General features: G+C 49.0%; 2 protein-coding genes across 9 annotated transcripts in view; one reads left to right on the top strand and one right to left on the bottom strand.

The window, feature by feature from the left end:
- Positions 1-430: 430 nt before the first annotated feature.
- Positions 431-14179, bottom strand: THAP8 (THAP domain containing 8). 6 transcript variants are annotated; one of them, XM_036832991.1, is made up of 4 exons: positions 13161-13380; positions 4036-4228; positions 3481-3873; positions 431-1249 (listed from the first exon to the last, which is right to left on the bottom strand). In XM_036832991.1, exons 1-4 carry the CDS (start codon positions 13241-13243, stop codon positions 1151-1153), a joined length of 768 nt encoding a protein of 255 aa, XP_036688886.1. In that variant the 5' UTR covers positions 13244-13380; the 3' UTR covers positions 431-1150. The 6 variants fall into 6 exon arrangements, with proteins under 6 accessions (XP_036688886.1, XP_036688889.1, XP_036688888.1 ...); XM_036832994.1 differs by lacking the exons at positions 431-1249; positions 13161-13380 and adding exons at positions 1321-1914; positions 14138-14179; XM_036832993.1 differs by lacking the exon at positions 431-1249 and adding an exon at positions 1321-1838 and having other exon boundaries at positions 13161-13379.
- Positions 13796-16801, top strand: part of WDR62 (WD repeat domain 62) — a 49879-nt gene continuing 46873 nt past the window's right edge. For 2 of the 3 annotated variants that reach the window (XM_036832747.1, XM_036832745.1), the window contains exon 1: positions 13797-14121. In XM_036832747.1, the coding sequence (XP_036688642.1) occupies positions 13945-14121 (177 nt within the window). In that variant the 5' untranslated portion in view covers positions 13797-13944. Of the gene's footprint in view, positions 14122-16801 lie in introns of all 3 variants that reach the window. The other variant, XM_036832746.1, reaches the window with a different exon arrangement.

The following is a 16801-nucleotide window of genomic DNA, read 5'->3' as shown; positions in this document are numbered from 1 at the left end:
CAAGGGCAAAAAGAGAGGGATGGGAAAACGGGCACAGCTCTTATTGCCCATCCCGCTGTGATAGTGCCTTTCCGAAGGACTGCAAACCAGACCAGTTTGGGCAGGGGTCTCGATGTGTGGTAGTGGTGGGTGTTTTCTCTCTCTGACATATCAGACCTGACCTCTACTCCATGTCCGCCCTAGACAAGGGATGTCTCAGAGGGATGATTTTGTGGAGACTCCTATAATCACTGTCATTGTCGTTATCACATAGTGCTCACACAGCACTTACCCAGAGAAGTTAAGCCATTTACCCAAGGGCATACAGCAAATAGGTAATGGAGCTAAGACTTGAATCCCAGTGGCCGGGCTATAGAGTCTGGGCTTTTAATCACCGTGCTACATGGCTTTGGCAATGTCTAGGGGATAGATCTGCCGCCAATGGACTCCTCCCCCAGAAAGGCCTCCAGGAGCCAGCCCAGGGATGAGGCCTTCCTGGCTCCATCATCCTGGCTGGGCTGTCACACCTGACTGGCTGTGGCCTGCACTGTCCACAATCATCCCAGCCTGAACAGGCTGGCTGACTTTGCCTTCCACCTCTCATCCTTCTAATGTGCAGGCCCAGTAGCTCCATTCAAGATATTTCCAGAATTTCATCCCTGACCCCAGTCCCAGGCCCTCATCCTGGTCCATCCTTCATCCTCTCCCACCTGGACTATGGCAGCTCCCCCCAACACCCCAATATGCCAGAGGGACCTATTAACACCTATCACATCAGGACCTTCCTAAAGGCATCTGCTTGCTGCACCTCACTGCAGGTAACAGCCAATGTCTCAACCACAACCCACAAGTCCCTGTGTGAACTTCCCTGTCATCTCTCCAATCTCACCTCCTCTCACTCTCCCCCTCGGTCACTCCACTCTAACCATCCTGGCCTCCTTGTTCCTCCTCACCCCAGGACCTCTGCACTGGCTTTCCTTCTGCCTGGAATGCTCTTTCCCCAGATACCTGGTTCCCTTACTCCTCTCCTTTAGGCTTTCGCTTATTGGTACCTTTCCAATGAGACCTTTTCTGCTCTAACATTGCGTCCCACCCCCACCCTCCTCACACACAAACACTCACTCCCTTCCCTGCTTCAGTGTTCGCCATAGCAACACTGTCTTCCTCCGGCTTATACCTTAGATGGTAGGGCATGTGCAGGGGCTGTTCTTCTCCCTGGAACATCCAGTCCACGTGCCTTCCAGGCCAGCTCCTTCTCATCATCAGGTGTCTGCTCAAACATTGTCTCCTTAGAGAGTCCTCCCTCCCACCCAGCCCATTACATTTTCATTCAGTCTTTTTGACACTTATCACAACCTGAAATTATACTGTTTATTAGTTTACTAGTTCATCTTCTGCTCAAGCAGAAAGTGAGCACCACGAGGACAGGACTTTTGTCAGCTGTGTTCACTGCTGTATCCCCAGCTTGGCACCAGGCTTGGCAAAGGGTATGAGGGGCTCTTCAGAACCAGGTACAACTCTCTCCAAACAAACAACCCTTACTCTGCTCTGAGGATGTTTTACTGACCGCAAAGATTGAAGGTGGGGTCGGGACCTGGTTCCCAGGGTAATCACTGCTGACAGGGGTCTTGGGCCCAGGTCAGCCCTAAGGTTCAAGGGGTCCCTAGGAGGAGGTGGTGGGAGCCAGGCCCTTGAGGGAGCCACTGCTATGCCCCAGGCATGGGTCATGGGGCTGGGCCAAGCCTACATTTGATGCGTCTCTCTTCCTCTGTCTTCTATCATCTGTCCTGGTCCTTATGCACTGGGAGTCTGAGTGTCCAGGAGCTCAGGCTTGGCGTTCAGGGTAGGAGGTGCAGGACCTTGGGCAAGGACCACAGCTATGTCAGGCCCTCCACAGATGATGGTGAAGGCTTGGGATTCCTCAGGTCCAGGGAGCTGGGCCGTCCCAGGCAAAGAAGTAGTAGAGATGGAGGACACAGGGGAATGAGGGGAGTGAGGGGAGTGAGGGGAGGGAAGGAGGGAAGGAAAAAGTGGGGGCAGTGGGAGAAATGGTGAGGAACAGGGAGGTGGAGGTGGGAGGGGGGTGTCAGGAGACAGAGAGAGATATGGGCAGAGAGAGATGTGAGGAGACAGATGTGGGGGAAGAGAGACATGGAGAGACAGATATGGGGGGTGGGAGAAATGTAGGGGCAGGGAGACAGGGACATGGATATGGGGGATAAAGATGCAGATGAAGAGAGACACGGGAAGTGGGGAGATAGATGGGATGACAGAGACATAGGGGGCAGAAAGACAAAGATGAATGTGGGAGAAAGAGGAAGAGATTGAGAGGCAGGGATGGAATGGGGGCAGGGGAGGCAGAGAGAGACACTGTCAGCCCAAAGGCCCTGGCAGGCTCCATGAAGAGCCCCAGGCCTGAGTCTGAGTTATGTCCTTGCACCCCCCAACCCCCCGTATGTCCCTCTTGTGCTCCAGCATGGTTCAGGCCACAGTCTCAAACATAAAGCCTCCGGGGACAGCCACTGCAGCTCTAGCTGACTGCTACTATCTGGGGATGTGAACCCAGTGCTGCTAGATCTGCTGAGCCTTCAGGAAAGACCAGAAAATATTTTACAGCATTACTGAGGCCAAAGGAATAATATCTGTGGGCCAGGCCCAACCCACTGGCTGTCAGGTTGAGACACCTTAGCTACAGAGGTACCTCAGGGGCTTTCTGAAACCCCCTCCCACCTCCCTTGTCCAGGCAGGAACAAGGGTCCTGGGACCTCAAGCTTGACCCTGGGGTTTTAAGCAGGAAAAAGGCCTGGTCAAATTTTGATTTTTAAAGACATGATCCCCTCGGGAATTCCTTGGTGGTGCAGTGGTTAGGACTCTGTGCTTCCACTGCAGGGGGCACGGATTCGATCCCTGCTCGGGGAACTAAGACCTCACAAGCCGCGTGGCGTGGCCGAAAAAAAAAAGACATGATCCCCTCCACTCCCCATGCCAGAAAATACTCAGCAGTAAAACATAGGGGCAAAAGGGCCTTAGATAGGGCCTGGGAGACTCTAGTATAGAGTTGCAAACTCAAGCTCTATAGGGGCCAGGCAGGGAGCTCTCCCACAGAGCACAGGCCTCCTCTGGGGCCAGACACCTGGGTCTGAATCCTGGCTCTGCAACTTACTGACTGCCTGGCTTTGGGCAAGTTACTGGACCACTCTGTGCTTCAGTTTTTTCATATGGAAAATGGGGACAAGAGCAGTTTCAATATCAAGGTCATAGTGAGTTTTCAGTAAGTTATTAACTCTGTGTCTAGAAGAGAGTAAGGGCTGCTTAAATATTATAATATTATTAAATGGAGCAGCCACTACTCAGCTCCCACCGATAGTTGCTTGGCATTGCCAGACTGATTTTTTTTCAAGCCAGAAATTTGGAAGCACGGGTGAAACGTTCTGACTTTCAACTCTGGACTCTAGTTTAGCCGAAAGCACACCAACTGTGTGGGCCGGGCAGGGCACTCACCGCGCGCAGCCGGCCCCCGTGCGCCGGCGCCAGCAGGCTCTCCACGCGCAGCTGCTTCGCCAGCTGTTCCAGAGCCCGCAGCCGCGCCTGGTGCCGCTCGTGGCGCCGCTGGAGCCTCCGCACCCGCCGCTGCAGCGCTCCCAGCGCCGCGCCCAGCCCGGGCCGGGGGTGCTGGGCCGACACTCCAGGGCGCGGCCCCGTGGGAACCGGCGGAAGCGGCAGGGGAGTCAGGAACACTGTGGCTGGGGCTTCGGGACCCCCGGATGCTGGCCCCAGCACCACAAGCTGTACGGGGCCAGGGGCCGGGACGGCTGGGCCAGGGGACAGGGACGTGGCCTCCTGCGGAGGCGGAGGCACGACTGGTTTCTCGGTGCTTCGGGAATTCGTCTGCCTCTGGAAGACAAGGCAAGGGATGGGGGATGGAGGACATCAGGGCCGGACTCCAAGGGAAAATTCCTCAGGAGTGGAGGGCTGAGAGTCAGCCTGCAGGAGGGACCTCCCTCAGAGGGGAGGGCGGGGGATCAGACTCCAGCCATGGGACTCTCCTGAGCTCACCTTGGCGGGCGGCGCTCGGGAGAAGATGGAGGGCACAGCATCCGGCCGCAGGTAGCGCACGCCCCAGCGCCACTGGAAGCAAGAGGGGGCGAAGTGCTCGCTGCACAGGTGCTGGTGGCAGCTAGGCACCCAGTGCTCGCGCCCCATGTGCCTCAGCCAGGCCTGCAGCCGGGGGCCATCCTTCAGGGGGAACCTGCCGGGGGGCGGGGTCAGCGAGATCAGGTCCAACCCCACCCCTCCCTGAGGATACGCACACCCAGAGGTCCCTGAGCTCCAAACCTCTGCCTCCCCTGGGCCAGAATCTGGCCCTGCCTCCCAACCAGGCTCTCAACCTCCTACTCACATCCAGTTCTTCAGGCTCCACCTTTTAAACACCCAGCATCAGCCCACCTCTCCCACCTCCACTGACCCTCCTATCCAGCCTCCAGCCTCCAGCCTCCCCTGGCTGGGTTCTTGCAACAGTCTCCTCCCTGGTCTCTTTGCCCACTGTCACTCTCCCTTCCCCCCAAGTCTGTTCCTCCATATGAATCTCAGGAGGCAGTTTACAAAATCGGACAAATCTAGAATGTGGGAGATCCCATATTCATGGGGGTAGGGGTGGGATTATAGATTAAAAGAGATTTAAGAAACATCAGTCCAAAGGCAGATGTGGACTTTCTCTGCAACAAACCATTCTGTAAAAAGACATTTTAATACAACTGGGGGAAACTGAACATGAATTGGGTATTAGATAATTGTAAGAAGTTAATTTTGCTAGGTGTGATAATTATATTGGTTTAACCTTCTAAAATAGTCATCTGTTGGAAAAATATTCTGAAGTATTTATAGATAAAAGACCTAATGTCTGGAATTTACTTTAAAATACTGCATTAAAGATGTACATGGGAGGAAGGTGGATGAAAAACATTAGCAAAATGTTGACAACTGGTATAACTGAGTGATAGATACATGAGGATTCATTTAAACAACTCTATTTTTTGTGTATGCTTGAAAACATGTTAAAAAGTTTTTAAACAACTTAACAACAACAACAAATAACCCGACTAAAAAATGGGCAAAGGACTTGAATAGACATTTCTCCAAAGAAGATACAAATGGCCAACCAGCATATGAAAAGATGCTCAACATCATTTATCATTAGGAAAATGCCAATCAAAACCACAAGATTGGGCTTCCCTGGTGGCGCAGTGGTTAAGAATCTGCCTGCCAATGCAGAGGACACAGGTTCGAGCCCTGGTCTGGGAAGATCCCACATGCCGCGGAGCAACTAAGCCCGTGGGCCACAACTACTGAGCCTGCGCATGTAGAGCCTGTGCTCCACAATGAGAGGCCACGACAATGAGAAGCCCGCGCACCGCGATGAAGAGTAGTCCCCGCTCACCGCAACTAGAGAAAGCCTGCGCACAGAAACGAAGACCCAACACAGCCAAAAATAAATAAATAAAATAAATAAATTTATAAAAAAAAACCCCACAAGATATCACCTCATAACCATTAGAATGACTACTATACAAAAACAAACAAACAAACACAAAATAACAAGTGTTGGCAAGGATGAGCAGAAACTGGAACCCTGTGCACTGTTGGTGGGAATGTAAAATGGAGCAGTCTCTATGAATAGTATGGCTGTTCCTCAAAAAATTGAAAATCGAATTACCATATGACCCAACAATCCCTCTTCTGGATACAGACCCCCTAAAAATTGAAAGCAGAGTCTCGAAGAGATATGCGCATACTCACGTGCATAATAGCATTATTTACAATGCGCATACTCACGTGCATAATAGCATTATTTACAATGGCCAAAAGCGGGAAGAAACCCAAGGGTCCATCAACAAATGAATGGATTAGCAAAAGGTGGTATATACATACAATGAAATATTATTCAGCCTTAAAAAGGAAAGAAATTCTGACACATACTATAACATGAATCTTGGGTACATTACGGTAAGTGAAATAAACCAGTCACAAAAAACCCAAATACTGTATGATTCCACTTATATGGGGTATCTAAAGTAGTCAAATTCAGAGAAACAGAAAGTAGAATGGTGGTTGCCAGGGGCTAGGGGGGAGGGGGAGGGAAATTGGGAGTTCTTGTTCAATGGGCATAGAGTTTCAGTTTGGCAAGATGAAGAAGTTCTGGAGGGACTTCCCTGGTGGTGCAGTGGTTAAGAATCTGCCTACAGATGCAGGGGACATGGGTTCGATCCCTGGTCCGGGAAGATCCCACATGCCACGGAGCAACTAAGCGCGTGCGCCACAGCTACTGAGCCTGCACTCTAGAGCCCACGAGCCACACCTACTGAGCCTGCGTGCTACAACTACTGAAGCCCACGTGCCTAGAGCCCGTGCTCTGCAACAAGAGAAGCCACTGCAATGAGAGGCCCGCACACCGCAACGAAGAGTAGCCCCCACTCACCGCAGCTAGAGAAATCCCGCGCACGGCAACGAAGACCCAATACAGCCAAAAATAAATAAATAAATTTTTTAAAAAAAGAAAGAAGAAGTTCTGGAGATTGGTTGCTCAACAATGTGAACATGCTTAACACTACTGAATTTAAAAATGGTTAAGGGGAGATTTTATGTTATGTGTATTTTACCACAATTAAAATTTTTTTTAATTTTAAAGTTGTTTTTTTTTAATGAATTAAATAAAAGCTTTCCCAGTGGGAGTGGATAGGGGTTATCTGATAAGGCACCCTCTACAGGCGCCCAACTACTTCTGTGTCCATTAGAAGTAGTGCCACCCGTTAACTGGTGCCACTGTCCCCAACGTCTCTTTTTGCCCTCTTTTATAGCAATACACTTTCTATTTAGACCTGGGCTCAAGACTGTCCACAATAAAGACCTCATTTCCCAGCTTCATTTGCAGCTAGAGGTGGCCACATGGTTAAGTTCCGGCCAGTTTGTTCTATGGGAGCTGCCAGAAACTGTGAGACATTAAAGGTTTATTTTAAGCTGCTAAATGTTGGGATAGTTTGTTATGGAGCATTAGATAACTAATACAGTCATTCATCCACATCCCACCTTCACAATGTCTTCCATATCTGTGACATTATTTACTTAATATTTTTCTTAAAATTGACCAACTTATTAAACGAAGATACCTAAAAGAGAAACTTAAACCACAATTGAAAATGGAAAACCAGTATCAATTCCATAAATAGGAGTTAACCATAAAAACACCTGATATCTTTACTTGCTGAGGGCTATAAGGCCTGCTCTCTCTTTGTTAAAAAGGAAGAGTAAGGAGTGTTAGAGAGTGGGGGACAATCCCATCCATAGGAGACAGGACAAATAAACTCCGGCATACGCACACAAAAGAATACCACACAGCTCTAAAATAGGCTGAAGGCACTGTATGAAATGATATGCTATTGTCAGGCATATATTATGTGAAAAAAGCAAGGTTCCAAATAGAGCATATCAGCTTTTAGTCATTGTGGCAGCCTGAATAACGGTCCCCCAAAAGACATCCATGTCCTAATCCCCGGAGCCTGTGAATATTGCATTTCATGACAAAAGATGTGATTAAGTTAAGGATCTTGAGATGGGGAAAATTATCCTACATCATCCGGGTTGGCCCTAAATGCAGTTGCAAGTATTCTTATAAGAGGGAAGCAGGAGAACATACTACCACAGATAAAAGAGGAGACGCAATGTGACGACAGAGGCAGAGATTGGAGTGATGTGGCCAAAAGCCAAGGAATGCCTGCGGACACCAGAAACTGGAAGATGCAAGGAACAGATTTTCTCCTAGAGCCTCCTGGGGAATGCAGCCCTGCTGACACCTTGATTTTGGGCCCAGTAAAATCGATCTGGATTGTGAGAGAATAATTCCTATTGTTTTAAGCCACCAGCAGTTTGTAACAGCAGTCATAGGAAACTAACAAAGTAATAAAGGGGGAAACAAGAACATATGTTCAGACTTGCTTGCATTTGCATAAAGAAACACTGGGAAAGACACATAAGAAAGTAAAGAGGCCACCAGTGGGGAGGAGGTGGATGGGATGGACAGAGGTTGTTGGTGGGGAGCAAAGGAAGGCTTCTCAGGCAAAAGGCAGACAGAGAGGGAAGCGGGGGATAGCTGGTGAATGAGGACAGAAGGGCTGACTCAGAGGAGAGCGTGGCATCCAAAGAGCAGAACCCAAGGGCACAGAGCCAGAAACTCTGGCTGCTGCAGTTCCTTCAGCCTCAGTCTGAGATCCAAATGTTCTCACCAGCCTCCTTCTGCCTGGACACGAACATGAAATCCCTTGTACCAGCACTTCCCACCTACTCCTGGGCAGAGACTGCCAACTGATTACTCCACGTCCACTCTCTTCTTCTTCCTTATTAACCAACTCCAACTTTTTTCAGGCCATAATGTGCCCTGTTAGACGACTGTCTCCCAGGTTCCTTTGCAGTAGGTGGGCCATGTAACTAAGTTCTGGCCAATACTTTCATGTTGGGTGAGACATCTAGGATGGTACCTTAAATGTGAGAGGGTTCTCAAATGGAATCAGAAGCAGCTCAAGGGGCAAAGGAGGAAAGTAATATCATAGAAAACCTCTTCCTAATTTGGTCTTGTTTTTATTCTCTTTTGTTCCTCTAGATGGCAACATTTATGATAGGAAATGTCCCTCTCTAAGATTCTACCTTAAGTGCACAGCCAGTGTCCTCCTTTTTTTTTTTTTTTTTTTTTTTGGCTGTGTTGGGTCTTCGTTTCTGTGCGAGGGCTTTCTCTAGTTGCGGCAAGTGGGGGCCACTCTTCATTGCGGTGCGCGGGCCTCTCATTATCGCGGCCTCCCTTGTTGCGGAGCACAGGCTCCAGACGCGCAGGCTCAGTAATTGTGGCTCACGGGCCTAGTTGCTCCGTGGCATGTGGGATCTTCCCAGACCAGGGCTCGAACCCGTGTCCCCTGCATTGGCAGGCAGATTCTCAACCACTGCGCCACCAGGGAAGCCCCTCCTTTTTTTTATAGAATATTTTAGTCTTGTTGGCCATTCTATCTACAGCACTGCTAGGAGTTCTTCTTTTCTTCCTTACTAACATAACTCAAAATGTCTTCAGGGTGGTTAACTGCCTAGCAAAAGACTACACTTCCCAGGCTCCTTTGCAGTTGGGGGGGGGGTGACCAATGATGAAGAACCTACCATTGGGTGGGATTTCTGAGAAGGCTTTGTAAAGCAGACCAGCTTAGTTTAGAGTTGTGTCTCTTTTGCTCTTCGTCCCTTCTCTTTTCTCCCTCCAGAAATGGTTGGGCATGATGGCTGAGGTACTTGGCAGCCACTGGATGGATATGAAAGATGGGACCCTCATCCCTGATGATTGTGGAACTGCCACACCAGTGCTCATCTGCCAACCTCTGTACTTGTTTCATGTGAGAGAAAAATAAGCCTTGCGGTAGACTGTATTATTGTTCAAAACATTTGCTGCCCGTCCCCACACGAAGATACACATTTCCACTCTACTGACCTGACGCTTGCCATAGACTTGCTGTGGCCAAAGAAGTAAAAGTGATATGGGCCACTTCTAAATATACAATTTACCAGTAGCCATTGGGTGATTCTCCCCACTTTCTCTTTTCCCCCTCCCACAAGACCACCAATATTCCAGGTAGGGGAGGCTCCTTCAGCCTGAATCCCCAATTAAGATACAGTAGAGAAGGGCCACAAAAGGACATTAGTGTGAGTGAGGAATAAACCTTTGTTGTGGTAAGCCACTGAGATTCTGTGAGTTTGTCACTGTAGCATAACCTAACCACGCTGATTCCTATAGACCCCATAATTTGGTAAAGCCACTATTATTTCAGGACTTTGTTACTGCCAGACAGATGCAATTCCTACCTGTTAGACACCTCCCCCTGCCATGAGAGATGACTGTCATTTGTTCCTGAAAGGGCCTAAATCACAACTAATGAATGTTTCCTTTTGCACCCAGGCAGGAATTTTGAGTTACTTCCTAGCAGCCACTTCCCTCAGTGTTTCACCTTGTTCCTTCCTAGCATCCATGCCCTCTCTTGAATCTCTTTTGGAGACTGCTCCTCACCAAACTCTTAGCTAAATGGCTTCTTCAAGAGTGACTCAGGGATGGGCCTTGAGGTGGGAATGGGTCAGCCTGTGTGAGGAACAGCCTGGCAGCCATTGGTGGGATTTAAACAACATAGACATGAACTGATTTTTATACGGTCGCCTGGCTGCTATGCACAGTTCTCACTGTTCTCCTTATTATTATGTGTGAAGCACTTAGAACAGTACCTGGTATACAGTAAGTGCTCTTTAAGCAAGTTATTATTGTTATCGCTGTTAAGCGAAGCAAGCGTAGAAGTAGGGAGACCAGCAAGCATCTATCACAGAGTCTCATTAAGAAATGATGGGGACTTCCCTGGTGGTCCAACGGGTAAGACTCTGCACTCCCAATACAGGGGGCCCGGGTTCGATCCCTGGTCAGGGAACTAGATCCCACATGCATGCCACAACTAAGAGTTCGCATGCCACAATTAGGAAGTCCACATGCTGCAACTAAGAAGTCCACGTGCCACAACTAAAGATCCCACATGCCACAACTAAATATCCCGCATGCCGCAACTAAGACCCAGCACAGCCAAAATAAAGAAAGAAAGAAAGAAGAAAGAAAGAAAGAAAGAAATATTAAAAAAAGCAAGAAAGAAATAATGGCAGCCTGGGCTACGCTGTGACAGCAGAGGTGATCAGAAGTGGTCAGACTAGGAATGTGGTGGGTTTTCTTTCTTTCCTTATTTCCTGATAGTTTAGTGAGGATTCTTCCCTTTGCATTTATAGCTGTATTGCCAAGGAGTTAGGGCTTTTGTTGTGATTGCTGCAGGATGGGACTGTTTTGGAGGGTAGAGTCAAAGGATGGATTAATGGACTAGATTGGGGGCAGTGGTGCTGAAGAAAAGAAAGGATCAAGTTGTGTCCTCAGTTCTTCAATGATTGACCCCGCACCTATCCATGAGCTCCGTCAGGGCAGGAACAAGATCTGTCAGGGTCCTTTGTGTCCAGCAGGAGCTTACTTACTACAGGAGACACTCGGAGTTGCTGACTTAATAAACGATGTCAGAGTGATATATTTTAAAAAGCAAGTCTGGACATACTGATTTAGGTTCAAAGACTCCTCTGCCCTCCTCCTACCCTGAACCAGGGTCCCTCAAGGGATAGCTGGGACATGGCATTCTGAGTTTCCTGAGGAGCCCATCTGAAATGCATTCATCGAATTCATCCAACAAATATTTACTGAGCACCCACTATGTGCCAGGCACTGTTCTAGATGGTGGGGACACAACAGGGTATGAGACAGAAAAAAATCCCTGCCTTCATGGAGCTGACATTCTAGTGGAGGAGCCAATAAATGAATATATCAAATATGTGGTATGCCAGAAAGTGGTAAATGTTAAAGGGAAAAATAAAGCAGGAGGCGAATAGGGAGAATATGTATGTACTGGGAGACGGTTATCATTTTACAGAGTGGTGGTCATAAAGGGAAGATCTTTCCAAGCAGAGGGAACAGCACAGGCTGTTCAGAACAGGGGAAGGCCCTGGGGCAACAATGTGCCTGGCATGCTAGAGGAACATGGAATAAGCCAGTGACACTGGAGCAAAGTAAGGGGCAGGAGGGAGGAGATGAGGTCAGACAGAGAGTGGGGATCCAGCTCCTGTAGGGCTCTGTAGGCCTGTTCTCTGCCTGCTCCAGCCTCATCTTCTTGTCTTTACAGAGTCAGGTGGGAGCTGGGGAGGGGATCTGAGCCCTGATCAGACTGTGGGAGCAGGTTGACAAATGGAGAGACTACTAAAATAGTGCAGTCATGCAGTTGGGAGGTGACAGTGGCCAACACCAGGGTGAGGGCAAGGAAGGGGGTTAGAAGTGGTAAATTCTTGATAGACTTTAAAGGGATAGCCAGCAGGATTTGCTAATGGACTGGATGCGGAATGTGTCCTGGCCCACTTAGACTAAGGCCACCAGGGACAAACCTGTAGTCTAGGGAAGTCAGGTTTATTTACCACGGTAATAAGGGGACTGTACACCAGAGATACTGTGGGGAGTTTCATCAAACAGAGGAAAATAATTATGATTTGGGTTTGGTGAATGGGTGAAATTTAGGTGAAAGGTAAGTGAAACAGTGTTTGGATAGGCTCAAAGCAAAGCAGAAATGTGTGTAAAGGGATCAATATCAGACCTGGATTACAAAGTGGGCCCAGGGTCTGTCTCCTTGGAAGCAATAAAGTTTGGATAGATGTGGAATACTGTGTCCAGAAACCCCTTACCTGAAGCTCTGCACCTGGATTGTAAATCAAGGTTGCTTCTCTGTGTCAAAGTGACTCAACTTCTCCAAACCTTAAGTAAGATGTTTCATTCTTACTGATGTAATTTCAAACAGCAGTTTGTGATGGCCTACGATTTTACAGAACAAAGCTTCCAAGTAAGAAAGCAGCAGTCACTCAAAAGAAAGGGAGTTTTGTCACTTTACATCTGCAGCACATCCCTGAGAAAAATATAGAAAATTTTTCTCCTATTAACTCTTCAGCTAGCTTTTCCCGTGTCTGTCATTCCAGCCAAATAAATAAGAAAGCAGGTCTTTTGTTGTTATTGGGTTTTTTTTTGTTTTACAGTTCAAGCTAATTTTTACTTTCTCAAGTGTGAGAAAAGAGAAGAAGTAAAGATGACTCTAAGGGTTTCTAGCCTGAAAGACGGTAAGGATGCAAAGCTATTAACTAGGATAAGAAAGGCTACGGGAGGTTTTAGGAGAGACAAAATCAGGAGCTTGGTTTCGGATGTTTTGAGTTTGAGATGCCTCAAATCCATGGGGATGGCGAGTGGGAAATTGTAGGCTCTTTCTGAGCCTGGACCAACCTCACTTCTGTCTACACAGCCCTCCCATTCCTCCGCTCGCCCCGTTCACTACCTGCAGTTAATCGTCTACCCCTGCTGTTTCACACATCTGCACCTTTACATGTGCGGTGTTTACTGTTAGTGAAACACTGGGAATACGGTCTCTTCAGCCTGCTAACCCTGCTTCCAGACACCCCCAAGCTGGACTAGGTCCCCCGCACTGCTGCATTTATCCTCGGGCCCGCCCCCACAGGGCCCCGCCTCCCTGCAAGCCCCGCCCCTCGCTTGCGCTCACTTGTAGAAGCTCACCGGGCGGTTGTCCGCGCCCAGTTGGCCCGCATTGTTGGAGCAGTTCGGAGCCCGGCAGTACTTGGGCATGGCTGTCCAACCCAACTGGGTTTTGCCCGGCCTGCAGACGCACTTTGGTCCTCACCGGGCGCCGCCGAACCCCGCCCAGCCCGCGCGCTTGCAGCGTGCCTAACGTAAGGGCCCCTAGGGCCTCGTCACGTGCCCGCGTACTGCGCGCCGGGCCGCGTTACCACAGCTACGCCCTCATCACGTGGCAAATGGAGAAAAGCGAGAATGTCTGCGCAAAGCCGGCTCTTAGCCTCCCTCACATGATGGGGGAGAGATGGCGTCAAGGCGTTTCTGAGTCTGCGCCAACTCTTCAGTCTTTTTTCGGCTCCACCCTACGCTTACATCCGGGCGACTGCCACTGCGCGCATATTCGCCCATGGGTGGGGGTGGGGAGCAGCAAAAAGCGAGGCGAGGAGGCTTTGGCATTAGCCTCGTAAAAGTTAAAACCTGATATTTAGTGAATGATGAAAACACAGACGGGATCAAAAACAAACTCCACAACGCTCGATTAAGCATCAAGCTGAGGAGCCGTGGCTCCACCCTGCCAGACACTCCGCTCCGCCTCTTAGCTCTCATTGGTCAAAAGCGCCGCCTGGCAACCCTGAGATTGGCCAGACCGGCAGCCGGCCGCGTCCAATGGGCGGCGGCGCCGGCTTTCCCGCGGCCGTTCGCTGTTCGGTGGCGGTTGAGGAGGGTAACGGTCGCCGAGCTCCGGAGCGACGATGGCGGCCTTGGGGCCCGGAGGCTACGCGCGGAACGATGCAGTCGAGAAGTTGCCATCCATCATGGTGGGAGTTCCGGCACGGAGGGCCCAGTCCTCCCCGCCCCCCGTTCCACCGCTCTGCCTCCGGCGGCGGACGAGATTCTCGGCGGCGCCAGAGGACACGGTGCAGAACCGGGTGAGGAGCTGCTTACCTTGCCCATCTCAGTTCCAGGTTCCCCTGGGTCTCCCTTGGTCCCGCCCTTAGATCTTTGGCCCCGCCTCTCAGCCCCCGGTTGGTACACCCTCTAGCTGCTCTCTGACCCGACTAGTCCTCTAAACCCCGCCCCCTTAGCCAAGGCTCATCCCACTGCCCTGTCTGTTCCTCTCTCGGGTAGTGCCCGTCGTTCCTACTCCCACTTCTCAAACCCTGGCCCCACCCTTAGCCCTTGGAGCGTTGCCGGGGTTCCTCCCTGGCCCTGTACCTTGGAGCGCATTTTAGGTTTGCTAATCACCTCCTAGTTCTGTTTATCCCTTTAGTTACCTTTAGACGTATCTCTGGGCTCTTCCACTTTTGTTGACCTCACCCTCCTCTTGGTCTTTAGGGTCTCTACCAGGGTTCAGTTCCGTGTCCTACTTGTTCCAACTCTTCCTCAGCTCTAGCCTGCCTTCCTTCATCCCCTGCCTTCTCTTTCCTTCTCCTTTACCAAGGTGGGATTCTTAGTCCATATTGCCACCCTAAATTATGGACAGTATGTGAGTAATATTTGTAAAATCTCAGCAGCTCTGCCGGAGGTAGGGAGACGGCGTATAGAACAGTTCCTTAAATCCTGAGACACAGAAACAAAGATTTTAGAGTAGGTAGAAGAAATTCCAGTAGCACAGCAGCAATTTAAAAAGTTGTTTTCCAACTCCCCGAGCTGCAAAGTCTGTTTTTATAAAATGGAGATAACAATAACCATGGCGTTGCAGGGAGATGCGACAAGATTGTGAATATGACCAACTTGGCACAAAGTCCAGGTAGAGGGTCAGTACGTGGTAGCTGCTGTGGATCTTGTTCCTCCTCCGTGGCTTTCTTCTACACTCTGATTATATCACCCACTCCTGGGTGCAAGGTGCCTAGGCAAGTGGCCCCTGCCCACTTCTCTCGCCATACTTCCCTTGGCCTCCCTCTCATGAAGGTTCAGTCACAGTGGCCTGCTTTCTGTTTTCCTGAGGCTCCAATCTCTTTTCCGCCTCTTAGCCTTTGTGTGTGGTGAGTCCTCTCTCTGGGCTTTTTGCTGCAGTCTACCTGGCTGTTTCCTATCCCTCGAGTCTCAGCCTGAATATCCCTACCCTGAAAGGCCTTCTTGAACCCCAGCCTAAAGCAGACACCCACCTAAGTCTCTCACCCAGAACCCTGTACTTCATAGCCCTTATCTTATATGTTCCTGAAAGTGCCTTGTGGGCTCTAAAGTGAATAAAGGAGAGGAATAGCAATAGTAATTTCAGAGACGCAGTATAACAAGGTGGTTAAGGGCACCGCCTCTGAACCCAGACTTCCTGGGCTTTAACCTTAGTTCTGTTCTTCCTTTCCTGATCTTTTCTGTGCCTCAGTTTCCTCATCTGTAAAATGAGGATAATAATATAAGTGTTCCCTTATAGGGTACTGGTGAGGATTAAGTAAGCTCACATATCTTAAGTGCTTAGAACAACAGCTGGCACATTGTAAGTACTCTCTTGGTGTTAGTTACTGCTGTGATTGTGTATTCAACATTTTGGGTGATTGGTGTCATTTATTTTTCTTGTTTGGTGGTGTAGGGTCCATCCAGCTTGCAAAAGACCTAGTCTAAAAATTACCAGCTATGCTAATGCCCAGTAATGCTGATTAACAGATTAAGAAAACGTGACTGCCATTGCCTGGTTGCCTGGGTTAGTCCTGGCACTGCTCCTTCCAGATGGATTACCCTCATGGGCCTCTGTTTCCTCATCTGTAAGGTGGAGATGATGATGATGATGATAGTGACCACATCACAGGGTTATTGTGAGCATTAAATAAGTTAATACAGTTATAGGTATTTAAACAGTGCCTGTCTCCTGGTTAGATGCTCAATAAATATTAGTTATTACTATCTTCTATTTGCCTTTCATTTCTGAGGCCCACCACCTTGCTTGAGAATGTTTTACTTTATAATAATTAGAAACTAGTCTCTTCAGAATATGAAAATACCACAGTTTGTTAGTTCATACTCTGAATTGTTTAATCAGCCATGATGGGGACTGGCTCATTTGACTTATCTTGCTTAGAGAATTTTAAGATTTTAAATGCGATTGTTCAAGTTCACTTGTTTCTTTACTCGTTGAACCTCTAGACTGTGAATTTATTGAGGGAACGGACAGTGTCCACTTTTGTTCACTGCTGTAAGCAAAGTGCCGCACAAAGTGCTGGCTTTGAAGCCAGAGACTACCTGGGTTTGTATCCCAACCTTTCCACTCCACAGGGGTGGGACCTTGGGCCTCTGTCCTCATCTGTAAAATAGTGGTGATAATAGCACCTTCTTCGCGGTGTTGTGGGCTGTCAAGTCTTTCATCCATATAGAATACTTAGAGTCTTATTCACCTTCTCAGTGAGGCCTTCTCCCCTTCCTCTGTACTCTCAGTCTCCTTCCTTGCTTAATTTTTCTCTAATGCTCCCATCGTCACCTGACATCTATTTAACATATTTGTTCTGTTCATTTTCTATGTCCACCATCCCATCACCCCCAGAATGTGAGCTCCAGGAGGACAGGGATTTTTTTTGTCTATCTTCCTCACCATTCTGTGCCCTTCACCTAGCACTGTATTTATCAAAGCAGCATTTGAGGAGGACAAGCTTTAGCTGCTGGTAGATGACGCTAGAC

The sequence above is a fragment of the Balaenoptera musculus genome, chromosome 19 (assembly GCF_009873245.2).
Source record: "Balaenoptera musculus isolate JJ_BM4_2016_0621 chromosome 19, mBalMus1.pri.v3, whole genome shotgun sequence".
NCBI classification, from domain to species: Eukaryota; Metazoa; Chordata; class Mammalia; order Artiodactyla; family Balaenopteridae; genus Balaenoptera; species Balaenoptera musculus.
The sequence above is the reverse complement of the archived record's forward strand: the minus strand, read 5'-3'. Positions and strand labels throughout refer to the sequence as shown.